This window comes from Solanum dulcamara, chromosome 1 (assembly GCF_947179165.1).
Source record: "Solanum dulcamara chromosome 1, daSolDulc1.2, whole genome shotgun sequence".
Taxonomy (NCBI): Eukaryota; Viridiplantae; Streptophyta; class Magnoliopsida; order Solanales; family Solanaceae; genus Solanum; species Solanum dulcamara.
In genome coordinates, this window is record NC_077237.1 from 40,111,031 (window position 1) to 40,135,497 (window position 24,467).

The 24,467-nt window shown below is 37.9% G+C and overlaps 1 protein-coding gene across 1 annotated transcript; it reads left to right on the top strand.

The window, feature by feature from the left end:
- Positions 1-191: 191 nt before the first annotated feature.
- On the top strand, positions 192-16,630 carry LOC129900123 (CDP-diacylglycerol--glycerol-3-phosphate 3-phosphatidyltransferase 2-like). The gene is made up of 7 exons (XM_055975378.1): positions 192-759; positions 6,804-6,901; positions 7,004-7,054; positions 7,217-7,330; positions 15,772-15,828; positions 15,911-15,996; positions 16,093-16,630. The coding sequence occupies exons 1-7, from the start codon at positions 366-368 to the stop codon at positions 16,211-16,213; spliced, it is 921 nt and encodes a 306-aa protein (XP_055831353.1). The 5' UTR covers positions 192-365; the 3' UTR covers positions 16,214-16,630.
- Positions 16,631-24,467: the final 7,837 nt, after the last annotated feature.

Here is a 24,467-nt window from a genome sequence, read left to right on the forward strand (position 1 = left end):
TTATCTTTAATAAACTTATTGGTTCCATCTTCTACAAATTAATAAGTAAAACACATATATTATTGCATTTTAGTTTCAAAGTATTTTAGGAAAAGACTAATGGACAAAATTTGGACATGCTCTTTTTTTTTTTTTTTGGTTAGAAGTATGAGTGAAAAAGGAGAGTTGGTGAGGCAGGAGATCCCCTTAATCCGGTCCCCAACTCATTCTTCAATTGGAAGAAAACAAAGGACCTTTCCCATGTTTGTTTAGGTGTGTTATTATTGATAGCCCAATTTTAACTTTACTTGCTGCTAAAAAAAGCCTTATTCTCCTCATCCACAAACCAACCTAAGCAGCTGTTGTACGTATTACTATTGTACAATATGCCCGGAACTCTCAAACTCAACGCTGTTGCCTCTATTTATTATAATTCTCACAAGCCCTACAACTGGTTCCGCTCTTTTACCTCCGTCACAGGCACCGGCACCTCTAACTCCCCCGTCGCCGCTCACACACGCTGCTCTTGGTGTGGGACATCTATTCCGGCGTACGGTGATTCCCGTTCCCGTCGGAAATTCCTGCGGCGGTTAGGTGACGGATATGCTGACTTTGCTGTGAGAAGTATTTCTACTACTCAGATGGGACCCACACCTGATCACAAGGAGGAGGATCTCCGCCGTGAAAAACCATCTCTGCCGCCCAAGTCTGAAAAGTTGCTCACATTGCCCACGATTTTAACAATTGGCCGTGTGGCTGCTGTTCCGCTTCTGGTAACCAGTAAGTTTGTCAGCTGTTTTTGCTGTAACAATCGTGATCTGATATTTGGAACTCCATTGGAACCTTGAGGTTGATGCATTTGTTAGCCATGTTTTGCCTAAAAGCTAATTGACTAACGTATGCTCTCTGATGACCTCTAAATTTCATTATGTGAAATTGATTTTAAGCGAGGAAATATCTTAGCATTACCCTGATCCGCTAGTCCCTAGAAAATCACGAATTGTCATCATGTCAGAAAACAATTCAGTAATAACTTGGAATAAATATTCGAAGTTTCTTGACACTGAGACACTGGGAAGCTTACCCCTCTGCAAATTTTTGTTTAGGTTCAGTGGTAAATAACAAACTCCACGGCTTCCCACAAAGTGATGATATCTGTGCACTAGGTAATTCAAGTGCATCCTTAGGAGGAATTAATTTCCAATCAACTGTCCGATTGGTTGTTTAGGCTAATATAGCAATTTATCGACCCATAAAAGTTTATAGTTCTAGGTAAGTAGCAAATATGTTGTGTTATCCTTTGGTTTAATAATAGTTTAGGAGTCCAAGACATTAGATTGGAGGGGCTTAAATAGAAGAAGGTATAGGTAAAATTAGAAGTGAGATGCAGAAATCAAATCCCTGTCATAAATCATCATAACAAATTATATCATAGTATAAAAGCAGTAGTAATCTCAACAGGATTTTTAAAACATTTTTTCATAACTGTGGTGTTCAAGCCAGCTTGCGCGCACCTGGGTACCTACTATTTCACCACAACTAACTAATTCCACAGGGTATCTGCTACCTCCAACCAACACAAGTATGGGGTAACTTTGTCCAAAGGGCTTGGATAAATGTGAAAAAGTCATCTAGTATTTTTTCCTCCTCTGTAATTTGAACCCCTAACGTAACCGTTCTTATCCCAATTCATTGCCACTAGGCTACACCCTTGGGTGCGAATTTTCAGAACATTCTTACCGCCTAGCACACACTACTCTTTGTATACAGGGAAGTTAAAACATATGTTCAAACCATTTATCACCAATCAAAATCATTTCATATGCTTGTTTAGTGGAAACAACTATCAGAGGTTTAATTCTCCACTTACTTCAACTTGGAGCTATGTGCCCCTTCTTACAAGGCTCTGACTAAGGTCAAATGTCTTCAAGCTACCCAAATATCTCAATCCCCAAAGGTTTCGGTCAGATTTGAAGTTAAGTTCCTTTGTCAAGCCCATAAACCCATTCAAATTCTAGGTTTCCTATAAATTCCAGTCCCTCCATCATTTATTAGCCATTAGATCCATTAGATTAGACTTAAACTAATAATCCCCCATTTTTGAGTTACGGATAAATCCATGAATTTCTATTCTTTAAATCTTTACGGGATATAGATACATAGATATGTATATAGTCTTGAATATATGAACTCAATCAATCCTATTAGAATATCACCTTTTCCCTGTTCCAAATGCTAAGCCCTATTAACATCATATCTTAATCTCAACAATAATCATACATAAAATACAAGTACAACAACAACATACCCAGTGTAAACTAGCAAGAGTAGGATATTCGCAGACCCTACCCCTACTCTTTTGTGGGGTAGAGAGGTTGTTTTCAATAGATCTGCGACTCAAAAGAAATGTATCCCACGCACAATTGTATGTAAAATAAAACAATAAAATAACAAGATACAAGGGAAGTGCAACAATTGATAGTAATACTAATTGAAAAATAAGAAACGCTGCAATAAATAAATAATATTACTAAAAGAAGAAGAGGAGAGGAGGTAGCCCCCTACCTCTTCCACACAAAGTGCGACAACCTTCAACTACCTACTAACCTTCTACCCTAATCCTCGACCTCCATACCTTCCTGTCTTAAGTCAAGCTCTTAGCTAGCTGAAGTTATGCCATGTCCTGTCTAATCACTTTCTCCAGTTTTTCTTTGGCCAGTGTTTTGAGAAGCGAGAAGCGGAAAAAAGCGACGGGGGCTCGCTTCACAGAAGCGAGAAGCGTGAAGCGAAGCGCATGCTTTTTTCAGAAAAAGCGCTATTTAGTATAAAAATATAAAATATAAAATATAAAATATGCATAGATAAATAATCAAGAACTCAAAAGACTTAGATTAAAAAGTAACTAGATAGTCAATAATCCTCATAAGTAACAACATATAAAGCAAATGCATAACCAAATCACAAAGAGAGCAAAATCCTATTCTTCAACAAGATCCTCAAACTTTTGAAGTGCCATCAACAAGGGTTCTACTTCTACTTGGTCCTCATCTTCTTCCTCATCGGAGGACTCATCAACAAGAGTTCTACTTCTATTTGATTTTGAACATGAACTTGAACCTGTAGCTACTCTTTTTTCCTTGCCCCTTAAAGTACTCCCCCTAAAACCATAAATATTCTCCTCCACACCACTAGCCGTAGCAACTTCACCATAAGTGACTGGCCTGCTGCAGCAGTGTTTTAAGTCAAAAATTGGCCATGAAAGTGGTCTATGGGCTCCACTTTTTGATAAATTCCCTTTATGCAGTTAATTAAACATCCAATAACCATTCTCCACTTCATATCACCAGCCCACTAGCCTTATAAAATAGCTGCAGCAGTATTAAAAAAAATAAAGCAGCTGCAGTGGGTAATAAAGCAGCCCTTGTTTTGTGTAATAAAGCAGCCCTTGTTTTGTGTAATAAAGCAGCCCTTGTTTTGTGTAATAAAATCACTATAAAAAATTCAACCAAATTTTTCAGCTCAACAAATTAATTAATATTATATGATAAAATGATTTATGAGAAAGAAAATCATGATACAGATAGAAAAAAACAGAGCATAGCTTAACAAAACAGAGGTCACTGAGAACCCAAATAAAAAAAAAAAGGGCCAAAACATACCAGCAGCTGCGCAGAACTGCACTGCTGGCTGGATAGAAACAGAAAAAGAAGATGAGAAGAAGTGATGAAGAGAAAAAGAGAAGAACATCACATCGGCAGAAGCTGAATAGAAATAAAAATAGAAAGAGAAGAAGAGAAGAAGAGAAGAAGAAGAGAAGAAAATCTAACCTGGTTGAAGTTTGAACTGACGAAGTCTCGAAGAAGTCACAACAGCGAATAATTAATTGTAAGTTTACAGATTTGTTCTTTTAAAATAAACCCTAGTGCCGCTTTTAACAAATAAGCGCGCTTTTTTCTCGCTTCAACATGAAGTGCGCTTCTCGCTTCTTCCATGAAGCGCACGCTTTTCTGTTTTCGCTTCGCTTCACGGTATTGAAGCGCTAGTGCCTCGCCTCGCTTCGCTTCACGCTTAAAGCGAGCGCTTTAGCGCTTTTTCACAACACTGTCTTTGGCCTACCTCTACCTCTCCAGTGTTACCAAAAGCAAAAAGTTCTAAGGTTCGTTGGGGTTTTAAGTGCAAAGTGTAAATAAAACATGTGCTTTAATGAAAAAAGGCGCAAAGGGAGAAAAAAATACAAATGTATATGTTTAGTCCAAGACTAATAATTATAAGCATAAATGACAAATATATGAACAAATTTTAATGATAAATTGAAATATCAAGAAGTTTAGTGTCGTCTCTTCAAAAGAGGCTCATTGGCAAGGGAAAGTATGCCTTATAACCTTAATGACAACATTGAAGTGCACATTAAGCGAGGCGAAATGCTCAACACATTTTGAGCCTTGCTTTAGGGCAAAAGCACACCTTTGACAATGCTGTACCTCTCCCAACTCCTGCAACATCGAACCTCTCACTCCTCCTCACTAGTGCATCCTTGCACCTTATCTAAACATGCTCGAATCATCTCAGTCTCACATCCCTCATCTTGTCCGCCACAAGCCACTCCCATCTTGGCCCGTATAACTTCGTTCCTAATCCTATCTCTTTTAATATGCCTATGCATCCTTCTGAACATCCTCATCTTTGCGACCATCATCTTTTGAACGTCGACGATCTTGACTAGCCAAAACCCAGCCCCATACTACAAGAATCATACACATAATAATATTAATTAAATAAAAAAGGGCAGTCCGGTCCACTAAAACTCCCGCTATACGCAAGGTACGGGGAAGGGCCCGGCTACAAGGGTCTATTGTACGCAGTCTTATCTTGCATTTCTGCCAGAGGCTGTTTTCAAGGCTTTAACCCATGACCTTCTGGTCACATGACAACAATTTTACCAGTTACTCCAAGGCTCTCCTTCAATATTAATTAAATAGAAACAAGAAAACATATCCATACCTTGATTCCTTATAGTCTGACATTGATTTTTTCTCTCTTCTTCTTCTCCTTCCACCTTCCTCTCTTTCTGGTTTCAAGTTATAAAGCTTCCACTTTTGCTTTATGTTCAAGAAAGCTTCATCCTGAATAACCCTTTAGATCCCTTCCAAAATGGTTTCTTATTTGGTGGTGTCCGACCCACAATATCCTGATTTCTTTTATTTTGGGCTAATGATTATTGTGATCCCTCTTAGTTTTGGTTGTTAGAGCTTGTTTCACAGAATTGTTCAAGATTCAGTGATATTCCAGTAAAAAACATTGCTAACTTGAATATCACTAACTCTTACCTAAAGCTCCTTAGTCCTTATATTGTGCATGAGGCCTGATTGACTTGGCATAACCTGCATAAGAAGACGGTTCTTTCTCTGCAACAGATGCCTCCAGCGTGAAAGGGAGGCTGAGGATCCTGGTCACCTATTTCTACATTGCAAGTATGTTTCTCCACTTTTTTTTGGGCTGAAATGGCCCATGCGAAAGGACTCAACTGAATTACTACAATGCTGGAGCTGAAGAGAATCGGACAAAGGATCCCCAACCAATATGAAATTCCAGCCTTGCATGGATCTGGTGGGTAGCATTTAGGGAAAGGAAACTAAGACTTGTAGATGGCATAATTAACAATATCATCGGCCTAATATACAGGTGCGCTCTTTGTTAGCTTTTTGGTGTAAAATGATTGATGTAAATGAGGTTGATACCCCTATGGGCCAACTTAATTTGTCGAATCATTAACTAAAAAATTGAGTTTTGTACTGCAGAACTAGCTACATAGTGCATTGCAGCACCTTTCTTGTGCTGCTGTGTATCAATATAGTCTTTCTTTTCAAGAGAGTTAATTTTAAGAAAAGTCAAACCAGGTCTTACATAATGTTAAGGTCAAAGTTATAATGCGATGAGACCCTTCACGTCTCTTGTAGCAACACTTCAGTCTCGTACACTGAAGTGTAATGGCTTTTGAATTATTTTGGCCGTACTTTGTTCCCTAAGTACAGCTTCGCTTCTGAGTTGTTACACAGCTTTTCTAGTTAGCAACAGAGTTTAGCATTAATAAAGTATATTGGCTATTGACTTTGAAGCTTATAAGTGACCTAGTTAGAAGATTTCTTGTGTAACCTGATCTTTATCCAACCATAGTGCATCTATGGGTTTGTGGGCAAATCTATGCCTTTATTGTTTTTTCTACTTTCATAATTCTGTTTAATTTGGTATAGCTTTATAAGTTCCTTTTGGGCAAATTTTACTAGACATGGTCTAGATAGGTCACAAGTCAATTGATCATTCAAGCCTTGATCCCACACTAGTTAGGCTCGCCATAAAAATCTTCCTATCTATTTCATTATGTTTAGTCACTTCGGTATTTAGAGATCTGTCATTGTTGAGACTTTTTATATGCTGACCATCAATCTATCACAAGCCTCCTCTTTATCTATGTTTGGGACTGCGTGAAACTAATATAGGTGTGAGTTCCATGGGTTGCAAGTGACAGTGTCAATATAGTGTGTCTGGTGGCTTTATGCATCAGTGGCTCATTGGAATTTTTTCTGATGTACAATCCCTTGTAAAAAGTTCTTTCTGCTTATCCGGTTGTCTTGCAAATGTTGATGAAATATAATATCTGTTTTCCTTTTTCTGATGATGGGCAATAGAAATATAAGATCTGTTTTAATTTGTGTTTAGCATTCTTTGATTGATGGCAGAACCTTGGCCTGATAAATGAGTGTATACGTTGTTTGGCAATGGTAATCTGTATTAATAAAACTGACCTTGTACTCTGTTTAATCTAGCATTCTATGTTGATAGCTGGTGGGGGCCAACTGCTACAACGGCTATATTTATTGCAGCAGCAGTAACTGACTGGCTTGATGGATACCTTGCTCGCAAGGTTCTCATTTCTTCTGTTTTGAGTTCCATATTATCATCTCTTCTGGAATTCTTATTTTCCATATTTGAAATATCACAATTTTAGATGGTTTGACATGCCCAGATGAACTTAGGAACTGCCTTTGGTGCGTTTTTAGATCCAGTGGCTGACAAGGTATTTTCTATCGTTCTGTTTCCATTGGATCATGATTATTGCCTGCAATTTTTGTTAGTGTATCAACAAAATTGCTGGTAATAAGCATGAGATTTGGGGAAAAATTTCCTTGTAAATATTATGTTTGAATAATTGATACACCTGTCTGTTCAACTGCAACAGTTAATGGTTGCTGCTACCTTGGTATTGTTGTGCACCAAACCTTTGGAGTCAGGTGTGTTTGGACAGTTCCCATGGCTATTAACTGTCCCTTCGATTGCGATAATAGGCAGGGAGGTGAGTGAGTCATAATCTGTATACGTCCCTGTAATTGTATTTCATTTAACCTACTTTAGTTTGGTTTGGTTTGGTTGATTCTATGATACTTTATAGTCTCTAGATTAGAATTGGATGACCTCAAATTGACATAAGTTTCTTTCCACGACGGACTTGCATCTTTCATTTGTAGTGTTTTAATAACGATTTGGGAAAATAAGTTCTTTAAGATTCATTGTTTTCATTTTCTTTTCTTTTCCAAAAAATGTTCTAAAGTAAGTTGCTATATTTCTATCTGTTAAATTAAAAATATACAGGCCTTTTTGATACTATTAGCACTAAGGGTGGGCATAATAACAGAAAAATCGGACCGAACCGAAACAAATTAGTTTGGTTTTGGTGTTAAATTTTTTGAAACTTTTGTCTTGGGTTCGGTTCTCGGTTTTAGTATTCCTGTATCTCAGTTGATCAAAAAACTAAAATTTTGCAAATGCTGTTTGGCTTTTTGCTTCTGCTGCTCATTATAGCTAGCTGTTTTCTTTTGCCTTCTGCTGTTACAAAATTACAGTTATCTGTAATCAGTGCTAAGTGCTAACTGCCAAACCGCTTTGAGTGTTCATTATTTGAGACTCCTAAAGTGAACTAAAGTACTGATAGACGAATAAAGTGAGAGAAGTATACATTCACCAGTTATAAAGTGAGAGAACTATGCATGAGCAGTTCATTGTTTGAAACTAGGAGTTGTATGATAACATTCAATTATCAATTTAATGAATTCTCTAGGTATTCATGCCCTAAGTACTAATTAATCTGAGTGTGTTTAGCAAGTGAAGATGCTATTTGAGTAAAATAGCCTATTTTGCATTAAAAAAATAGCCATGTTACATGCAGACAAACAATCCATTATATCTGCCTCATACCAAAGAACCTAACCTAACCTAACCGAACTATTTTTGGTTCAGTGTGCACCAGTGAAGAACCAAAAATCGAAGTTCTGAAGAACCAAACCGATGATCGGAACACCCACCCCTAGTTAGCACCTACATGATCTCTCTGTGAAAACTTAGGTAGAAACTTTGTGGTCACAAATGGGGTTTTTGGTTTTTGTGCCTTCTCCTAAGTGTCAATATCTTTCTGTGGTAACAAAGTGGAATATTTTATGATTTATTTGGGAAAAAAATAAAATAAAATGATAGTATCGTTTTTGATGCATGTAGGTTATAGCTTGCGCATTGGAATTGACTTTTTCTAACTTTTCTATGTCAACTTTGACTAGGCTGGTTAGTAGTCCCTCTATGATGTTTTTTTGACTGAAGACAACGTTTTAAGATGATAATTTGTCTTATATATATCATATTAGTGATAGTGGAAGAAAATTTATAATTTTTTTTGAGAGTATGGATACGGGTGCATGGATTCGGCTAAAAAAACTTCAACATTATTAAAATATAGTTATAAAGATATTCTAAATTATCAAAAAAGTTGACATGCTACTAATTAATTTAAAAATTATCACTCATTTTATAAGAAAAAAAAAGTTATAAATAGCATAATCTAGATATTTGAATAAAATTTGATTATTTACGTGCCACTGTCACTACTCAGAGAAATAAAAGGGTCATATAAAGTGAACATGGTACAATTTGTAATTAAAGTAATCTGTTTGTCTCTTTCTTCTTTTAAGAAATCTGTCCTCTCTTTCTTCTTCCAAGAAACCTTTTTCACTTCTTTCTAGTCTCTATTTTTTTCCCAAGACAATTTATAATTAAAGTAATTTGTTTTAATTTGTCTGATCCAGAGAAGGTAAATTTCTATTGGGATAGTTTCCCAACGAGATCTTTAATCCTGTTCCTTTGAAAGATTACAGGTACCTTTAATCTTCTTCTTCTTCTTCTTTTTCCGGCGGTGTTTTTCTCTGGCAAAAGTTTTCTTCGTTTTCTTTTTCTATATTTTTTTCCGGCAAGGTTTCTTTCTACAACGCAGGTCTACTTCTTCATCTTCTTCTTTATTTGTTTTCCGGCGAAGTTCGTTTTCTTAGGCAAGAGTTTTCTTCTTCTGCTTTATTCTTTCCGGCAAGGTTTTCTCCAGCAAAAGGCTACTTTATTTTTTTCGGCGAAGTTTTTCGTCGCATTCTCTTTCTCGGTGAAATAGATCTGTCCCAATTTCCGGTGGCTTCCAGTAGATTCCGACGTCGTCCAAACATTTTTGGTTAGGTTGGGATTTTCAGGTAAAAAATCAAAGTCGTCCATTGCCGACGTCGGTGTCTTTCTGGTGAGGTCTGCAGCTCCAGGTTCTGTCGTTCCTCAACTGATCTCTTGTGTACCAGTTTATCTTCTAATATCTTCTTGACCTGTTTGAGTTAGGTGTGGCAGCCTATTGTTCTTTTTTTGCTTGCTGGTATTGATTTTCTTCACCTATTGTAGTGTTATTGATTTCCTGTGTTTGCTTATTAGTTAGTGTGCGTTGTCTATATTCGACATTTATTGTTCTGTCTACAACTGATCTCGTTTTATTTTTGGCCTCAGTTTATCACTTTGTAGTTCATCTCTTATTTAGTGGCTTTGGGACTATTGGTGGTCTAAGGTCATGTCCTCAATTGGGGTCGGAGGCAACGAGAATTAATGGTAAGAGGGGGATGGGTTTTTGTAAGTTGAGAGTAGGATCGTAGAACATAGGATCCCTTACGGGGAACTCCATAGAGCTAGTGAAGAGTCTTAAGAGGAGAAAGATTAATATAGCCTGTGTTCAGGAAATTAGATGGTTAGGTCCAAAGCTCTAGATGTGGACGGGCTTAAATTGTGGTACTTAGGAGGCTCTAAGAATAGGAATGAAGTAGGTATTTTAGTCGACGGGGATCTTAGGCAACGCGTGGTGGAGGTTAAGAGGATTAGTTATAGGTCAATGACTATTAAGCTAGTTATCGATAGGTTTATTGTGAACGTTGTTAGTGAGTATGTGCCTCATTTGGGCCTGGATGAGGAAGTCAGAAAGTTCTTTTGGGAGGATTTGGATGAGGTAGTGAGAGGCATTTCGGGCACTAAAAATATTTTCATTGGTGGAGTTTTCAATGGGCATATCGGTATTACTTCTAGTGGTTTTAATGATGTTCATGGATGCTTTGATTTTGGGGAGATGAACGGTGGTGGGGCGTCACTCTTGGACTTTGCTAAAGCTTTTGGGCTGGTAATTACTAACTCATGTTTTTTGAAGAGAGATAACCACTTGGTTACCTTTCGCAGCTCAATAGCTAGGACCCAGATTGACTATTTACTCCTTCAAAAAAGTGATAGAGGCCTTTGTAAGGATTGCAAGGTTATTCCGAGTGAAAATATTACACTCAGCATAGGCATTTGGTGATGGAGTTGGAGATTAAGTGGGATAGGAAGAAAAAGATCCCTTATGATCGATCGATGATTAGATGCGGGGGTCACTCCTGTTCTTTCTCGAGAGATGGGGGAGAAGTTGCATGGTTTGGGGCTTGGAGTAGTAGCGGGGATGTGAACACCATGTGGGACATGACTGTTGGTTGCATTAGAGAAGTTGTAACTGAGGTTCTAGGGATTTCGAGAGGAATCTTTGGTGGTCGTCAAGGAGATTGGTGGTGGAATGGAAAGTTCAAGGCAAAGTGGAAGCTAAGAAGGTTGCCTATATGAAGTGGTTGGAGTGTGTGGATGAGGATGAGAAGGGGAGACTTAAGGTTATTTATATGACGGTGAAGACGGAAGCGCAAGGAGTGCCACGCATGAGCAGAGCAAAAAAAGTCGGCGGTCTCAAGTGCTAAGATGGCGGCGTTTGAATGCTTATATGTCGAGCTAGGGGATAAAGGTGGGATAAGAGATTTTATAGTCTCGCGAAAGCGAGAGAGAAAATCTCACGACTTGGATCAAGTGATGTGCATCAAGGATGAGGAAGGTAAGGTGCTAGTAGGCGAGACCTCTATTAGGCAATGGTGGCAAGCTTACTTCCACAAACTCATAAACGAAAAAGAGGACAGAGACATTGTTCTGAGTGATTTGACGCTCTCTCATAGTCTTTGAGATTTTGGATATTGTAGGTGCTTTAGGTTGAAGAGGTTAGACGTGCTATTAGTAGGATGTGCAGGGGGAGAGCAATCAGTCCCGATGAGATTTTGATGGATTTATGGAAAAGCATTAACAAGGCAGGTTTGGAATGGTTGACTAGGTTGCTTAATGTTATTTTGAAGACATCTAAGATGCCCGACGAATGGAGGTGGAGTACAATGGTTCCATTGTACAAGAACAAGGATGATATCCAAAATTGTAATAATTACAGGGGTATCAAATTATTGAGCCACGCTATAAAACTTTGGGAGAGAGTGGTGGAGGTGAGTGTGAGGAGAGGAGTGTCCATATCAGAGAACTAGTTCGGTTTCATGCTGGGGCGGTTGACTTCTGAAGCTATCCATCTGATGCGGAGACTGGTGGAGAAATATAGGGAAAGTAAGATGGATCTCCATATGATGTTCATTAATCTTAAAAAGGCCTATGACAAAGTTTCGAGGGATGTCCTCTGGAGGCTAAAGGGGTCCCGATGGTGTATATTAGGGCGATAAAGGACATATATGATGGAGCCAAAACTCGGGTTAGAACGGTGAGAGGAGACTCAGAGTATTTTCCTATTGAGTTGGGACTTCATCAGGGATCTGTGCTGAGCCCTTTTCTTTTCGCCTTGGTGATGGATGAGCTGACACGATCTATTCAGGAGGAGGTTCCGTAGTGTATGCTTTTTGCAGATGACATAGTTCTGATTGATGAGATTCGGAACAGAGTTAATGATAGGTTGGAGCTTTGGAGGCAAAATCTGGAGTCCAAAGGGTTCAAATTGAGCAGGACCAAAACAGAATACTTGGAGTGCAAATTCAGTGTTGCGATGGATGAAGAGGGCATGGAAATGAGGCTTGCCACTCATCCTATTCCCAAGAGGGAAAGCTTTAAATATCTTGGTCCATCATCCATAGTAGTGGGGACATTGACGATGATGTCACGCATTGTATTGCGGTGGCATGGATGAAATGAAGGCTTGCCTCTAGAGTACTGCGTTATAAGAAAGTATCACCTAAATTTAAAGGTAGGTTCTACAGAATGGTGGTTAAACCGTCGCTGTTTTATGGGGCGGAGTGCTGGCTAGTCAAAAACTCACATGTTTAGAAGATGCATGTTGCGAAAATGAGGATGTTGAGATGGATGTGTGGCCATACTAGAAATGACAAGATTAGGAATGATGTTATTTGGGAGAAGGTGGGTGTGGCTGCTGTGATAGACAAGATGAGAGAAGCGAGATTGAGATGGTTTGAGCATGTGCAGATGAGGTGTGTCGATGCCCTAGTTAGGAGGTGCGAGAGGTTGGATGTATGGGTTACGCGGAGGGGTAGGGGTAGACCTAAAAAGTATTGGGGGAAGGTGATTAGACAGGATATGACGCATCTTTATATCACCGAGGACTTGATCTTAGATAGACATGTGTGGAGGTCGCGTATTAGGGTAGAAGGCTAGTAAGGTTAGGAATGTTTTAGGGTTGGTTATATGACTAGTTGTGCCTTTAGAGTTGTGTTGTTATTACTGTTGTGGTTGACTTTCGATTATCACATTATTCTGCTACTGTTATTGCTTGTGTAGTGTAGAATTTACTTTGCTCTTCGTTTTAGCCATTATGCAATATCTATTGTTTTTCTCTCACTTGAGGCTGACACATTTGAGCCGAGGGTCTTTCAGAAACATCTCTACCTCATTGAGATAGTGGTAAGGTCTGCGTACACTTTATCCTCCCAAAACCTCACGAGTGGGATTTCACTAGGTATGTTGTTATTTCTTCTTCCAAGAAATCTGTCCTCTCTTTCTTCTTCCCAGAAACCTCTTTCACTCCTCTATGGTCGCTGCAACTTCTATTAGCTATTCATTTATCAACTTCGTCGGAGAAAACATTGTTCTTAACTCTGGTAAAAGTATCCAGATGGGATTGACCGAATTTGAGACGCATCCTGTACCCGCGCCCGCACCAGCACCAGCGTCATGTCGAGACGGATTCGGCGGCAAAGCGAAGAGTCCATGCAACATAGATTGTGGGATTATCTTATCCCATGTTTGGTTCCCTCTGTCCTAATTTATGTGTCATTTTTCAATATTCAAACTATGTAAATGTTGACCAACATTTTAAAATGAGCGAAGTATCAAAAACACCCCCCGAACTTGGTGTGGATTATTGGTTTTCGTTCCTCAACTAGTGACAGGCTTAAAAACACCCCTCAACTTGACGAACTAAGCTTAAATACACCCCTCCCATTTCATACACAAAAATATGTCAGTCACGCACTACACGTGTATTTTTTAAATTAATGTAGCATTTATATATAATTAAAAAAATAGAGAAGTATTAAAAACACCAAACTTGGCGTGGATTATTGGTTTCGTCCCGGAACTACTGATAGGCTTAAAAACACCCCTCAACTTGACGAACTAAGCTTAAATACACCCCTCTCATTTCATACACAAAAATATATCATTCACGCACTACACGTGATTTTTTAAACTGATGTGGCATATATATATATATATATATATATATATATATATATATATATAAGGGCAGTCCGGTGCACTAAAGCTCCCGCTATGCGCAAGGTCCGGGGAAGGGCCTGACCACAAGGGATTTTGTTCTTTTTTTAATTAAAAAGATAAATTAACATAAAGAAATAAAAGAAAGGTTTTGTTATTCTAAAGTTCAGCAACGAGTCTTTCAGTTTCCACCTCTCTTCCCCACCAAAGCTGTTTTCCAATGTCACAACATAACCCTTCGATTTCCATGGAAACATCAAAGGGTTTTAACCTAGAAAACGTTGGTTAAAATATTGATAAGTATATGCTTTGTTATTTCTATATTTTGTTAGGATTTTGTTTGCGTTCATTTGCTGATTAAATTTTGATTTGAAATTTTTTAGGGCTCTGTTTGCTTCCATATTTTGCTCATCTTGTTAAGCATCAGCTTCAAGGTTAATGCCTTCTTCAATTTAGGTTTGCAACAAGCTTGAGCATTCAACTGTAAGAAATTGAATAACGGAACATTAATGACCAAGTTTAATACATAAAATAAATTCGACAAAAAAAAGACTAATTCATACCTTATAGTTTTTACAACCCCAAAATCTTCTTCTGAGATTGTCATCCGACCATGAAATTGTTAATGTTGCCGGAAGTCCACATTGACAACAAACAATCAGGAACACAATAGGAGGAGAAAGAATATTATAGCTATGAAATTAAGCAATTAAAAAAAGAGAATGAAAAAAATTGGATTTTGTTTGGAGGTCTGTGTTAATGGAAGAGAAGTTCAATAGGAAGAAGAAGGGTAGTAGCCGTTGTTAATTAAAAATTGAAGGATTTTTTTTTTTAAAATAAGGCTGATATTCACGCGCTTAAATAAATTGTAGGCACTTGCTATGCCATGTGGTATGGGGAGAGATGTATTTAAGCTTAGTTTGTCAAGTTGATGGGTGGTTTTAAGCCCGTTGATAGTCCAGGGACGAAACCAATAATCCGCGTCAAGTTCTGGGGTGTTTTTGAAGCTTTTATCTAAAAAAAAAAGCTGATGTGGCGTTTATTTTACCCTTTCACGCGCTTAAATAAATTTTAGACACTTGCTATGCCATGTGGCATGGGAGGGGTGTACTTAAGCTTAGTTCGTCAAGTTGATGGATGTTTTTAACCCTGTCAATAGGTCAGGGACGAAACCAATAATCCGCGCCAAGTTTGGGTGTGTTTTGATACTTCTCTAAAATGTATTTTTATTTATATTGACATGTGATGAATTTCAGCTTATATTTTTTTTTTCCGTATAATTTTTGAGTATCTAAATTTTTATCTTATAATATTGAGTTGATCTAGATTTAAATTTAGATATTAAAAATTGTCCGGAGGGAAACGAAATTGACACTTTTCGTTTCCCCAAGAGTCAATTTGACGAAAAGTGCCACATAAATTGTGACGGAAGGGAGTTTACTTTCTGATTTGGGATTAGCAATCCCAATATTGTTTATACCACAATTAAGTTATTATTTTATACCACGCTTCATATGGGTGCAACTCTATTGTACATTTTCGCAAACTTCGTTAACACTACAGTTGAAATGTTCACCAATACCTTGCCATTTGAGTTTTAGGTCAACAATTTTTTTCCTTAGTACACACTTCTGATACTTTTGTGATATGCTTTTTCAAATTTAAAATATGGAAGTTTCTATAACGCAAGGGATGATATACTAAACAAATGTCCTAATTGGGGATACCTTTTTGTTTTTACTTTTTTTCCTTTGATATATGTATCTTGCGTCTCAATAATCTCTTTGCGTCTTACTGACAAAAAACATGTCTTTGCATCTTCGGTTTGTTAGATTTGGTGGATAAGTGGTCAATAATGGTTTTTGGTTTATGTTGCAATTTGTTTTGTAGATAACTATGTCTGCAGTTCGAGAATGGGCGGCTTCTCAGGGTGGTAAACTTTCAGAGGTTCAAGACCACCTGCCATTTTATTGTATAGAGTAATTCCTCGTGCGTTATTTCTTGCATTAGTGACTGTTAAAATTTTCAGGCTGTAGCTGTGAATAACCTGGGGAAGTGGAAAACAACCACTCAGATGATTGCATTGACCATCCTCCTGCTAACCAGAGATAGCAGGTAACTTTTGTTTTCAGTCTCCAGTATGAGTTTGGAGGAATAAGAATTTTTGATAGAAATCTAATAATGCTTTGAACATGTAATTGTTCTTTTTAGTTTATCTGTCTCTGGCTCTCTTGTGGGTTCCGGTGTGACTTTGCTATATATATCAGCGTGGCTTGCTGTATGGTCTCTGGTAGTTTATATGAGAAAGATATGGAAAGTGTTATTGATGTAGTAGTCCTTTTCATCAAATACATATTGGCTCATGCTTCTTGCTGTTGAGTGGTGGATCACCCACAAGCTATACATACTGATGACTAGAGCAAGGGAAAGCCTTCTTCCTGATGCAGGCTGTGTTCAATGTTTGGCTTTCCTCTACAATCTTTAATTTGATTCTTTAGCCGAGAGATAATGAACTCTCTCAACATGTATCTGGATTCTACCTGGAAAATTCATAGTATTATGCAGTAAAGCACTTATTATTGTGTTTGGCTGGGTTGCACAAAGCCTGGCTGTTATTCAGCTCAACTACACGAAGTATAATTATCCGCCGCAAAGTATTCGTCAACCAAATAAATAGTTTGGGTGTTGTCATATTTTTGTAAAGGCCTCAAAAAGCTATCGATACTCTCTTACCTGTTTATTTGTGCCACTTTGTTTTCTTTCTTAAATATGGTAGTAAAAGAGACTAGCGCTGTGCTCATCAACACAAATATGCAGCACGTAAAGAGCGATCTAGTAATTTTGCCATGTTAACTGCATATGTTACAATCCATGTTGAATTTCATAGCTAAGTTTTACACAATTCTTAAGATGAGTTTTAGGTACAATTGTAGCCATGTTGTGTATAATCTTTACATTTGAAGAATGAATGAAGCAGGGTAAATAAAATAAGGAAGGAAATCAGATTTTACTCTAAGAAGAAGCACCATAGGGACAACCAATCTTGAAGGGAGGGACGAGGGAGAATTGCTTTGTTATAGTAAATGGAGTGCAAAATCATAGTCAAAACTTCTTGTGTATGGTTGTGCCGCAAGTAATAACAAGTAGGGATAGTTCTAAATATATACAATAAAGTAATTAGTTTACAATAAATATAGCTATGTTTTTATTTCCATAGAAAATAGCCAAAAGATAGAAAGTGTATACGGATTATATATAATATAGCTTGTCAAAAGTCGTAGAAAATATACACTGACTATATAATATAGTTTTCTTATATATGATCTATACATTATGATACACTCAAAAAGCTCAATATAGCTTAAGTATATATGAACTATACATCAACTGTACATGAAGTATGTACACTAACTATTCAATCTCAATCAACTTAAAATCACCTCTAAACGGTTTCAAATTTTAGATATGGAATTTTCTCGATTTTTTGAGACTTTTGATATATAATTCACTTGAAACAATTTACATTTGCGATACGTCAAATTTTAAAGAAAAAGGGGAAGAAACAAAGAAAAAGAAGAAGACGTTAATGAAGAAGGAAGAAGAAGGGGAAGAAGAAACGAAGGAGGAGGAGAAGGACGCAGAACGCGGAACGCAGAAGAAATATTGAACACTTCGACCAAAAAAAGGGAAAAAAAATATAGAACTCTTGAAGTAATCTTCTATAATGACTCGACTACTAAATCAACTTGCACAAAATTCAAATTGACATGGAGATGAGGTAGTGGTTAAAATTTGAGAAAATGATTAGAGTGAGTCCTTTTTATTCGAGAGTAGGTCTCGATCTTGATGAATTCCCTCCAAAAGTTATATGTATGTTTGAAGACATTAAATGTTTTATGTTTTCATCTTTGTTAATTGGTTAAGTCATCGACAACCCCTCAAAGTTGTTCGCATACTTCGTTTAGACATCTCAACTAGGACTTGTACCTATTGAACACCTCCACCATTCAATATTTGAGCCACTTGAGCATTTTTTGCCTACATGGAACATCATCTGTGATTCTTGTCAAATGGGCATGTGAATGTGTTTTTTTCTTGGCTCATATGGAAGTTTTTACGTAATAGAGTAAAGGAAAGGGAAAACATGCTCTCTAGCTAAAGCCTAAAGAAAGGCTAAAATCCTAGGTAGACCATTGTCGGCATGATGGCTACCACCTCTGGGGGGCCACTCGCACCGGAGGAGTTTCCTTCTCTTTAGTAATTAACCACTACCAACCAACCACCATCCACAATCCTACCAAACTATGCGATCTTGATAAAACCTAAACCTATAGTTAATAGTTGCCCCAAAGTACCTACTAAACCTGTGATTATGGTGTATGGAGAATCTAATGTCAAGTGGAAATTGTTAGAGCTTTAGCGTCTTATTATACAAGAGAACTTAAAATATGCGATTATAGGCAAATTTTCATATGGCAAGCCAGGGATTGGAGAATTAAGGAAGTCGATTCCAAAATAATGCAGAATCAAATGTGAATGTAAAGGGTGCTAGATACTAGACATATTCTTATTAGACTATCTCTACTAGAAGACTATGTTCAACTGCTATCCACAACAACATACTATGTCAAGGTGAATGAGGCGTATTGGTAGATGGGAATATTAAAGTGGGATCATTGGTTTGAGCCTGATTTAGAGACTTGATATACCGTGGATTTATGGTACTTTTAATATTTTAAATTTGGGAATTTGCATACTTTTTAAGTGTTTATTAGTATATTTGATGTTACTTGGGTTTAATTTGCAGGAAACTAAGTCAGAGAATTAATTGAGGAATCACAACACTGATGTCAGGATTTTTGGAGTTTACGTGTCTATACTACGACTCGTAGTTACTTCTACGGGTCGTAGGGTGCAGTCGTCAACATAGAAGTAAGGAATAAATGCAAAGCTAAAAATTACAGCACTGATGTCAGGATTTTTGGAGTTTACTTGTCTATACTATGACTCGTAGTTACTCAACATAGAAGTAAGGAATAAATGCAAAGCTAAAAATTAAGAGTTGAGTCTACGACTCGTTTAAAAGTCTATGAGTCATCATTTGCAGTCTCAAAGTGATAGTGAAAAAGTGAAGCAAAGGTGAAAATACGAGTCTCATATACGACTTGTTCATATGCCTACGAGTCGTAAAAGACACTCGTAGAAGAGATTTTATCACAACCCAAGCCTAGGGCGTAGACGTGACACAACGATCGGAATTACGAGGGATCCTAATCAAGCTATGTTGTAATGACCTCCAAGGTCATTTTCGTGCTTTTGCGAATTATTTTTATCATTTTACCCCATCTCGTAACTTTTTTATAGCTCTTATGTGATGTTGGGATAGGTGGCATGCTCCCCAAGGTATCCGGTTGAGTTTTGAAGTGGTTTAGCCATTTTTGAGGCTTAAGGCATGAAAGAGTTGACTTTAGTGAACATCCGGAGATTCAGGTGCCGTGTGAGAATTCCAATGGTTCCATCAGCTCCGAAAGGTCCATTTTGGTCTAGAAGGAAGGTTGGTTTTGGTTTTGGAGTCTTCGTTTTGAGTTTGTGCGATTTGTCGTTTTAACTTTAAAATTTTGGCCAAGTTTGACTTCAGTCAATATTTTGAGTAAACGCGCTCGAATGAAAATTCCTTTAGCGCGGTTAGCTCTGAAACACCAATTTTGGTCTAGAATTACCTTTGGTTCGGTTCCCAAGGTATTGAAAATGAGTTTTTGGTCGTTTGTGCATTTTGAATGCCTTCTTTGAAAAGTGTTTACTTCGGTCAATATTTCAACAAAACGACCTCCGTTGAAAAATCAGTCTATTTCGTTGAGTTCAGAATGCCATTTTCAATTGAGTAGCATAGTTTGTTTGTGTTTGCGGGGCTTCAAATGAATTCTAGACCACCATTGGAGAAAATCCCATTTCTCAAAAGTTCAGCACCAGCTGAACTACTGGTGCAGAGACTTTTACTCATCGCGTTCGCGACCCAGTGGTCTGCGATCGTGAAGGTCTGAGACCTTGGCATCGGGATCGCATGATTGACCATCGCGATCGTGATTGCGATAGGTTAGCTGGATCGGACCTCGCTATAGCGAAAGGCAATTTCACTGACTTTAGTGAAATTTAATGTCCGTTTCTAGCAGCTAAGTCCTATTTTGGGACTTAGCAAATTTTTGATTTTGAGAGCTCCTCTTGGTCTTTTTCAACGATTTGTTTTTCGATAAATTGGAGATTTTTGTGGAGATGTTTTGGGACCCTTTCTTGTCCTAAAAACCTCGTAATTTTTGCATAATTTCGTTAGTTCTTTGCATTTTGACTATTGGTGCAGAGACTTTTACTCATCGCGTTCGCGACCCAGTGGTCCGCGATCGTGAAGGTCTGAGACCCTGGCATCGCGATCGCATGACTGACCATCGCGATCGTGATTGCGATGGGTTAGCTGGATCGGACCTCGCGATAGCGAAAGGCAATTTCACTGACTTTAGTGAAATTTAATGCCCGTTTCTAGAAGCTAAGTCCTATTTTGGGACTTAGCAAATTTTTGATTTTGAGAGCTCCTCTTGGTATTTTTCAACGATTTGTTTTTCGATGAGTTGGAGATTTTTGTGGAGATGTTCCGGGACCCTTTCTTGTCTTAAAAACCTCGTAATTTTTGCATAATTTTGTTAGTTCTTTGCATTTTGACTATTGTAGGGCTTGAAATTGGTGGGGTTGTTTTGAGCTCTTCCGGTGCTTGGAATGTGCCCATTTTTGGGGACATGTTCCTTGAGCTATTTGGGACCTTGTGACAGAGTCGGTTTTTTAATTTCGTGCGTGGGTCCCAATTTTGAATTTTGACCTAATTTTAGTTCCTTTTTTAATTATAGTAATATGGGTATCATTAGATTTATTTTGATGTGTTCTTCGATAATTTGATAGCGTGGCATCGTTCGGAGGCGATCCAGAAGGAAAAAGCTCAAATTTAGCAGTTTCTGTACGGTTTTGGCCTTGAGATGGTTATGGCTTCCTCTTATTAGACTTGGCGTGGTTGGAATTGATATATTTTGGGTGATAACGAGTGATTGGGTTGGTGATTTAGGTGTTGATATCCTATTTAGCATTTTGGAGTTGATGATCATCGTTAGTATCTAGTTTGAGATATTAGCCGTTGGAGCTTTAGACTAGGTGCTAGCTTGGCTTGTTTACATCACTAGAATCCTTAGAACTTAATCCTAAGTGATTTGAACTTAGCATGCCACATGTTTGATTCGTTTGGTTTCGGTTGGCCACTCGCTGTGATTTTTGGCTTATGCTTAGCCTTGTTTGCTTATGATATTGAAAATATTATGCCCGAGGCTGTGCTTTCGATACACCGGAGTCTCAAGTGAGTGATATATGATTTTTGACATGCTACTTGTCTTATTTCTCTTGCCGGTGTTAAAAACCCTTTTTAAAAGAAAGATTAAAAGATGAGAATAGGACTTTTGATTGATTAATAAGGCGGAATGACTTGCGAGACCCTTATACTTAGCTCCGTTTGTAAATTGGACCCTTATACTTACGACTTTGCCAACTGAACCCTTAAACTCATCGAAACACAATATTTTAAATCCCTCTGACAATTGACCGGACTTACGTGGCACTGATATTGCTGAGTTGAAAAAATATTTGAATGCACGCGTCTTAAAGCAAGTGAGTATCTTTTTTTATATTAAAGAATATTTAAAAAATTAAAACAAAAAGAAAAAAATCAACCCTTCAGCCCCCACCCCTCACCTACAACTTTCTTCTTCCTTCAGTCCCCACTCCCACCCATCCCCTCCTCCTTCTTTTTCATGCCCACCCCTCACCCGTCATCCCAGCCAACCAAATCTCTTATCTCAAAATTCCATTTTAGTTTCTTTAATTTTGTAATTCAAACTCTTTTTCTATGAATTTTCTGAAATCTGGGTTTTCGAATTTTGTTGGTAAAAGAATAAAGTTTAGATTATCTTAAAATTTTGAGAGTCAAAAATAGAAAAGATTTGCAGGAATAGAAGGTGAAAATGAGGGATAAGATTGAAAAATTCACCTTCACCTCTAGTTGTATGTAGTGTTTTTCTCAAATAAAATGAAAATTTTCAACTCAAAAATTTCTTTTGTTGCAAAGTTTCCAAAACCCTTCTGCCACACTTCCATCAATTTCATGAGTATTTTTCGAATCTTGTATGAGTTTTTTGTGAAGAGTAATGGTGTATATTGAAAAGTTGAAAAGCTTCATGAAGAAGCTTCAAGAACAATAAATGGGTTTTGTGAATTGATGAAATTAATCCAAATTTGTGATGGAAATTTATTGAGTTTGTGTTGGTGAACTTTTAGTGTAAAAATATTCAAGTATAATAGGAAGAATTAGACCAATTTGACATGAATTTATGCTCAATTATGAGCAAATATGAAGAACATGATATTGAAAATTTTTAGAATGTGCGAACTTATTTTTTTAATTTTATTTCTTTCTTTTTAATATTTAATTTCCTATGTGGCATTAAAAATGACATGAAATTCTATAAAGTGACATAAAATTCCATGTGTAAGCAATTGTGCTACACGCACATACATCGAATGAGAAAGGAGTTTAAAATATTGTGTCTCAGTGAGTTTAAGAGTTTAGTTGGAAAAATTATAAGTATAAGGGTCCAACTTACAAACGGAGCAAAGTATAAGAATCTCTCAGGTCATTTCGCCGATCAGTAAATATGAGGGATTAAGGAAATACAGTGATATCTTACTTATGGAGATTTATGGTTGATGAGCTTGAGGGATGATTCTGGGTGGCCCTTTTATTGATTTTGGGCTACACTTTTATACTCACCGTTGATAAGCTCGAGGTGTGAATTTCGAGCGGCTCATTGATACATATTTTGGGTTATTATTTCGATATATATGAGTTCGAGGGTTGTTCCGGGCGCTCTATAATAATTTTGGGAGCATATTGATCCATATCTACTACTTTATATTCATGCATTCCTCCGATAATTTGTGGATATTATTAATGTGATTACCTGTTTGGTTGGACTTACTTGACTACCACATGATTCTTCCCGTACCCTCTTTCCCCGTATTTGCAGTTTATGCTCCTCTCTTATTAATATTAGTATCATCGTTCTTCTTATTATATATTTATTCTTTCTGAGATCGATCGGCCTATGATGCCTACTACGTACCCCATATTTTGGTACTCATACTGCACTTCTTCATCTTTTGATGCAGCTCCCAAATCGAGCCACCCCTAGCGCACGCCTGATCATTTGTAGTAGTGCTAGATCCGGATTGTGATGAGCTTCTGACGTTCAGAGACTTTCTACTTTTCTTCTTTTGTACTAGCTATTATTTTGTATTTTGGGGTAGTCAGTTCTATATTGTATATACATATGGTCAGCTTTTGTAATTAGTAGCTCCTGTATAGGTGACACTAGGTCTAGGGTTTGGTCTAGTGTCAGTCCGTCATATTTGGTCACTTTAGTTCCTTTTTGTATATTTTGTAACATATTTGCATATCTATACCTTGGCCCAATTTATTTTGTTATATTCGTGTTGTTTCCACCTTCTTATGTTATTTCTTTTTTATTTAAAATATGGTTTGACTTCCGTTTGATTGGGTTTGTCTTGCCTACTTGGGGGTTATAGTAGGCGCCATCATGGCCCAGATTCGGGTTGTGACAGAGCGATATCAAAGCTTAGGTTTACTGATCTCACCCTTATAGGAGCAAGTGTCTAGTTGAGTCCCGCGGATTGGAACGATGACGCCCGTATCCAATCTTCGGGAGGCTATAGGACATTTTTAGGAATTAAGTCACTATTCTTATTTTTGATCGTGCGCTAATGATGATGAACATATCTAAACCTATTTGTTTCACTCTTTCTCAGATGGCGAGGACGAGATCTATTTGGGGCAAATGAGGACCTCCTGCGCCTTCAGATAGAGCCTATCTCGGGATAGAGGTCGAGGCCGACATAAAGACCAGGGTAGAGTTTAGGCTGCAACACCAGTGTTGGAGCCTGATATTGAGGTTGAGCAGTTCAAGCATCAGCTATCGGAGGAGGATCCAGCCCAGCACCCACCTCGATTTATGGCCACTCTAGTGTTACATGATACTCTGGCCCGGATCCTCAGCTTCATGGAGGGTATGTACCGAGTAGGGACCCTGCCTAGCACATTAGCTGGACCTTAGGTCCAAGAGGAGGCACATACTTCAGGCTAGGCTGGGGTACAATATGATCAGACCCTAGTCCTACAGCCTACTACTATAGCCCCTCATTTGGTGATTCAGTCTATTCCTATGATTTTAGGACATGGCAGCTAGGCTGGTTATGACCGCAGAGGAACAAAAAATATTGGGGAGGTTTGTTAGATTGGCCCCTCCCATGTTCTCAGGTGCCGCGCGCGAGGATGCCCATGAGTTTTTGGTTAGTTGCCAGGAGAGGTTGCATAATCTTGGATTGGTGGAGTCCCACGGGGTTAATTACACTACTTTCTAGCTGGATGGACTAGTGAAGCCGTGTTGGAGATTTTATCTTAGCTGCAGACTCGCGGGATTATC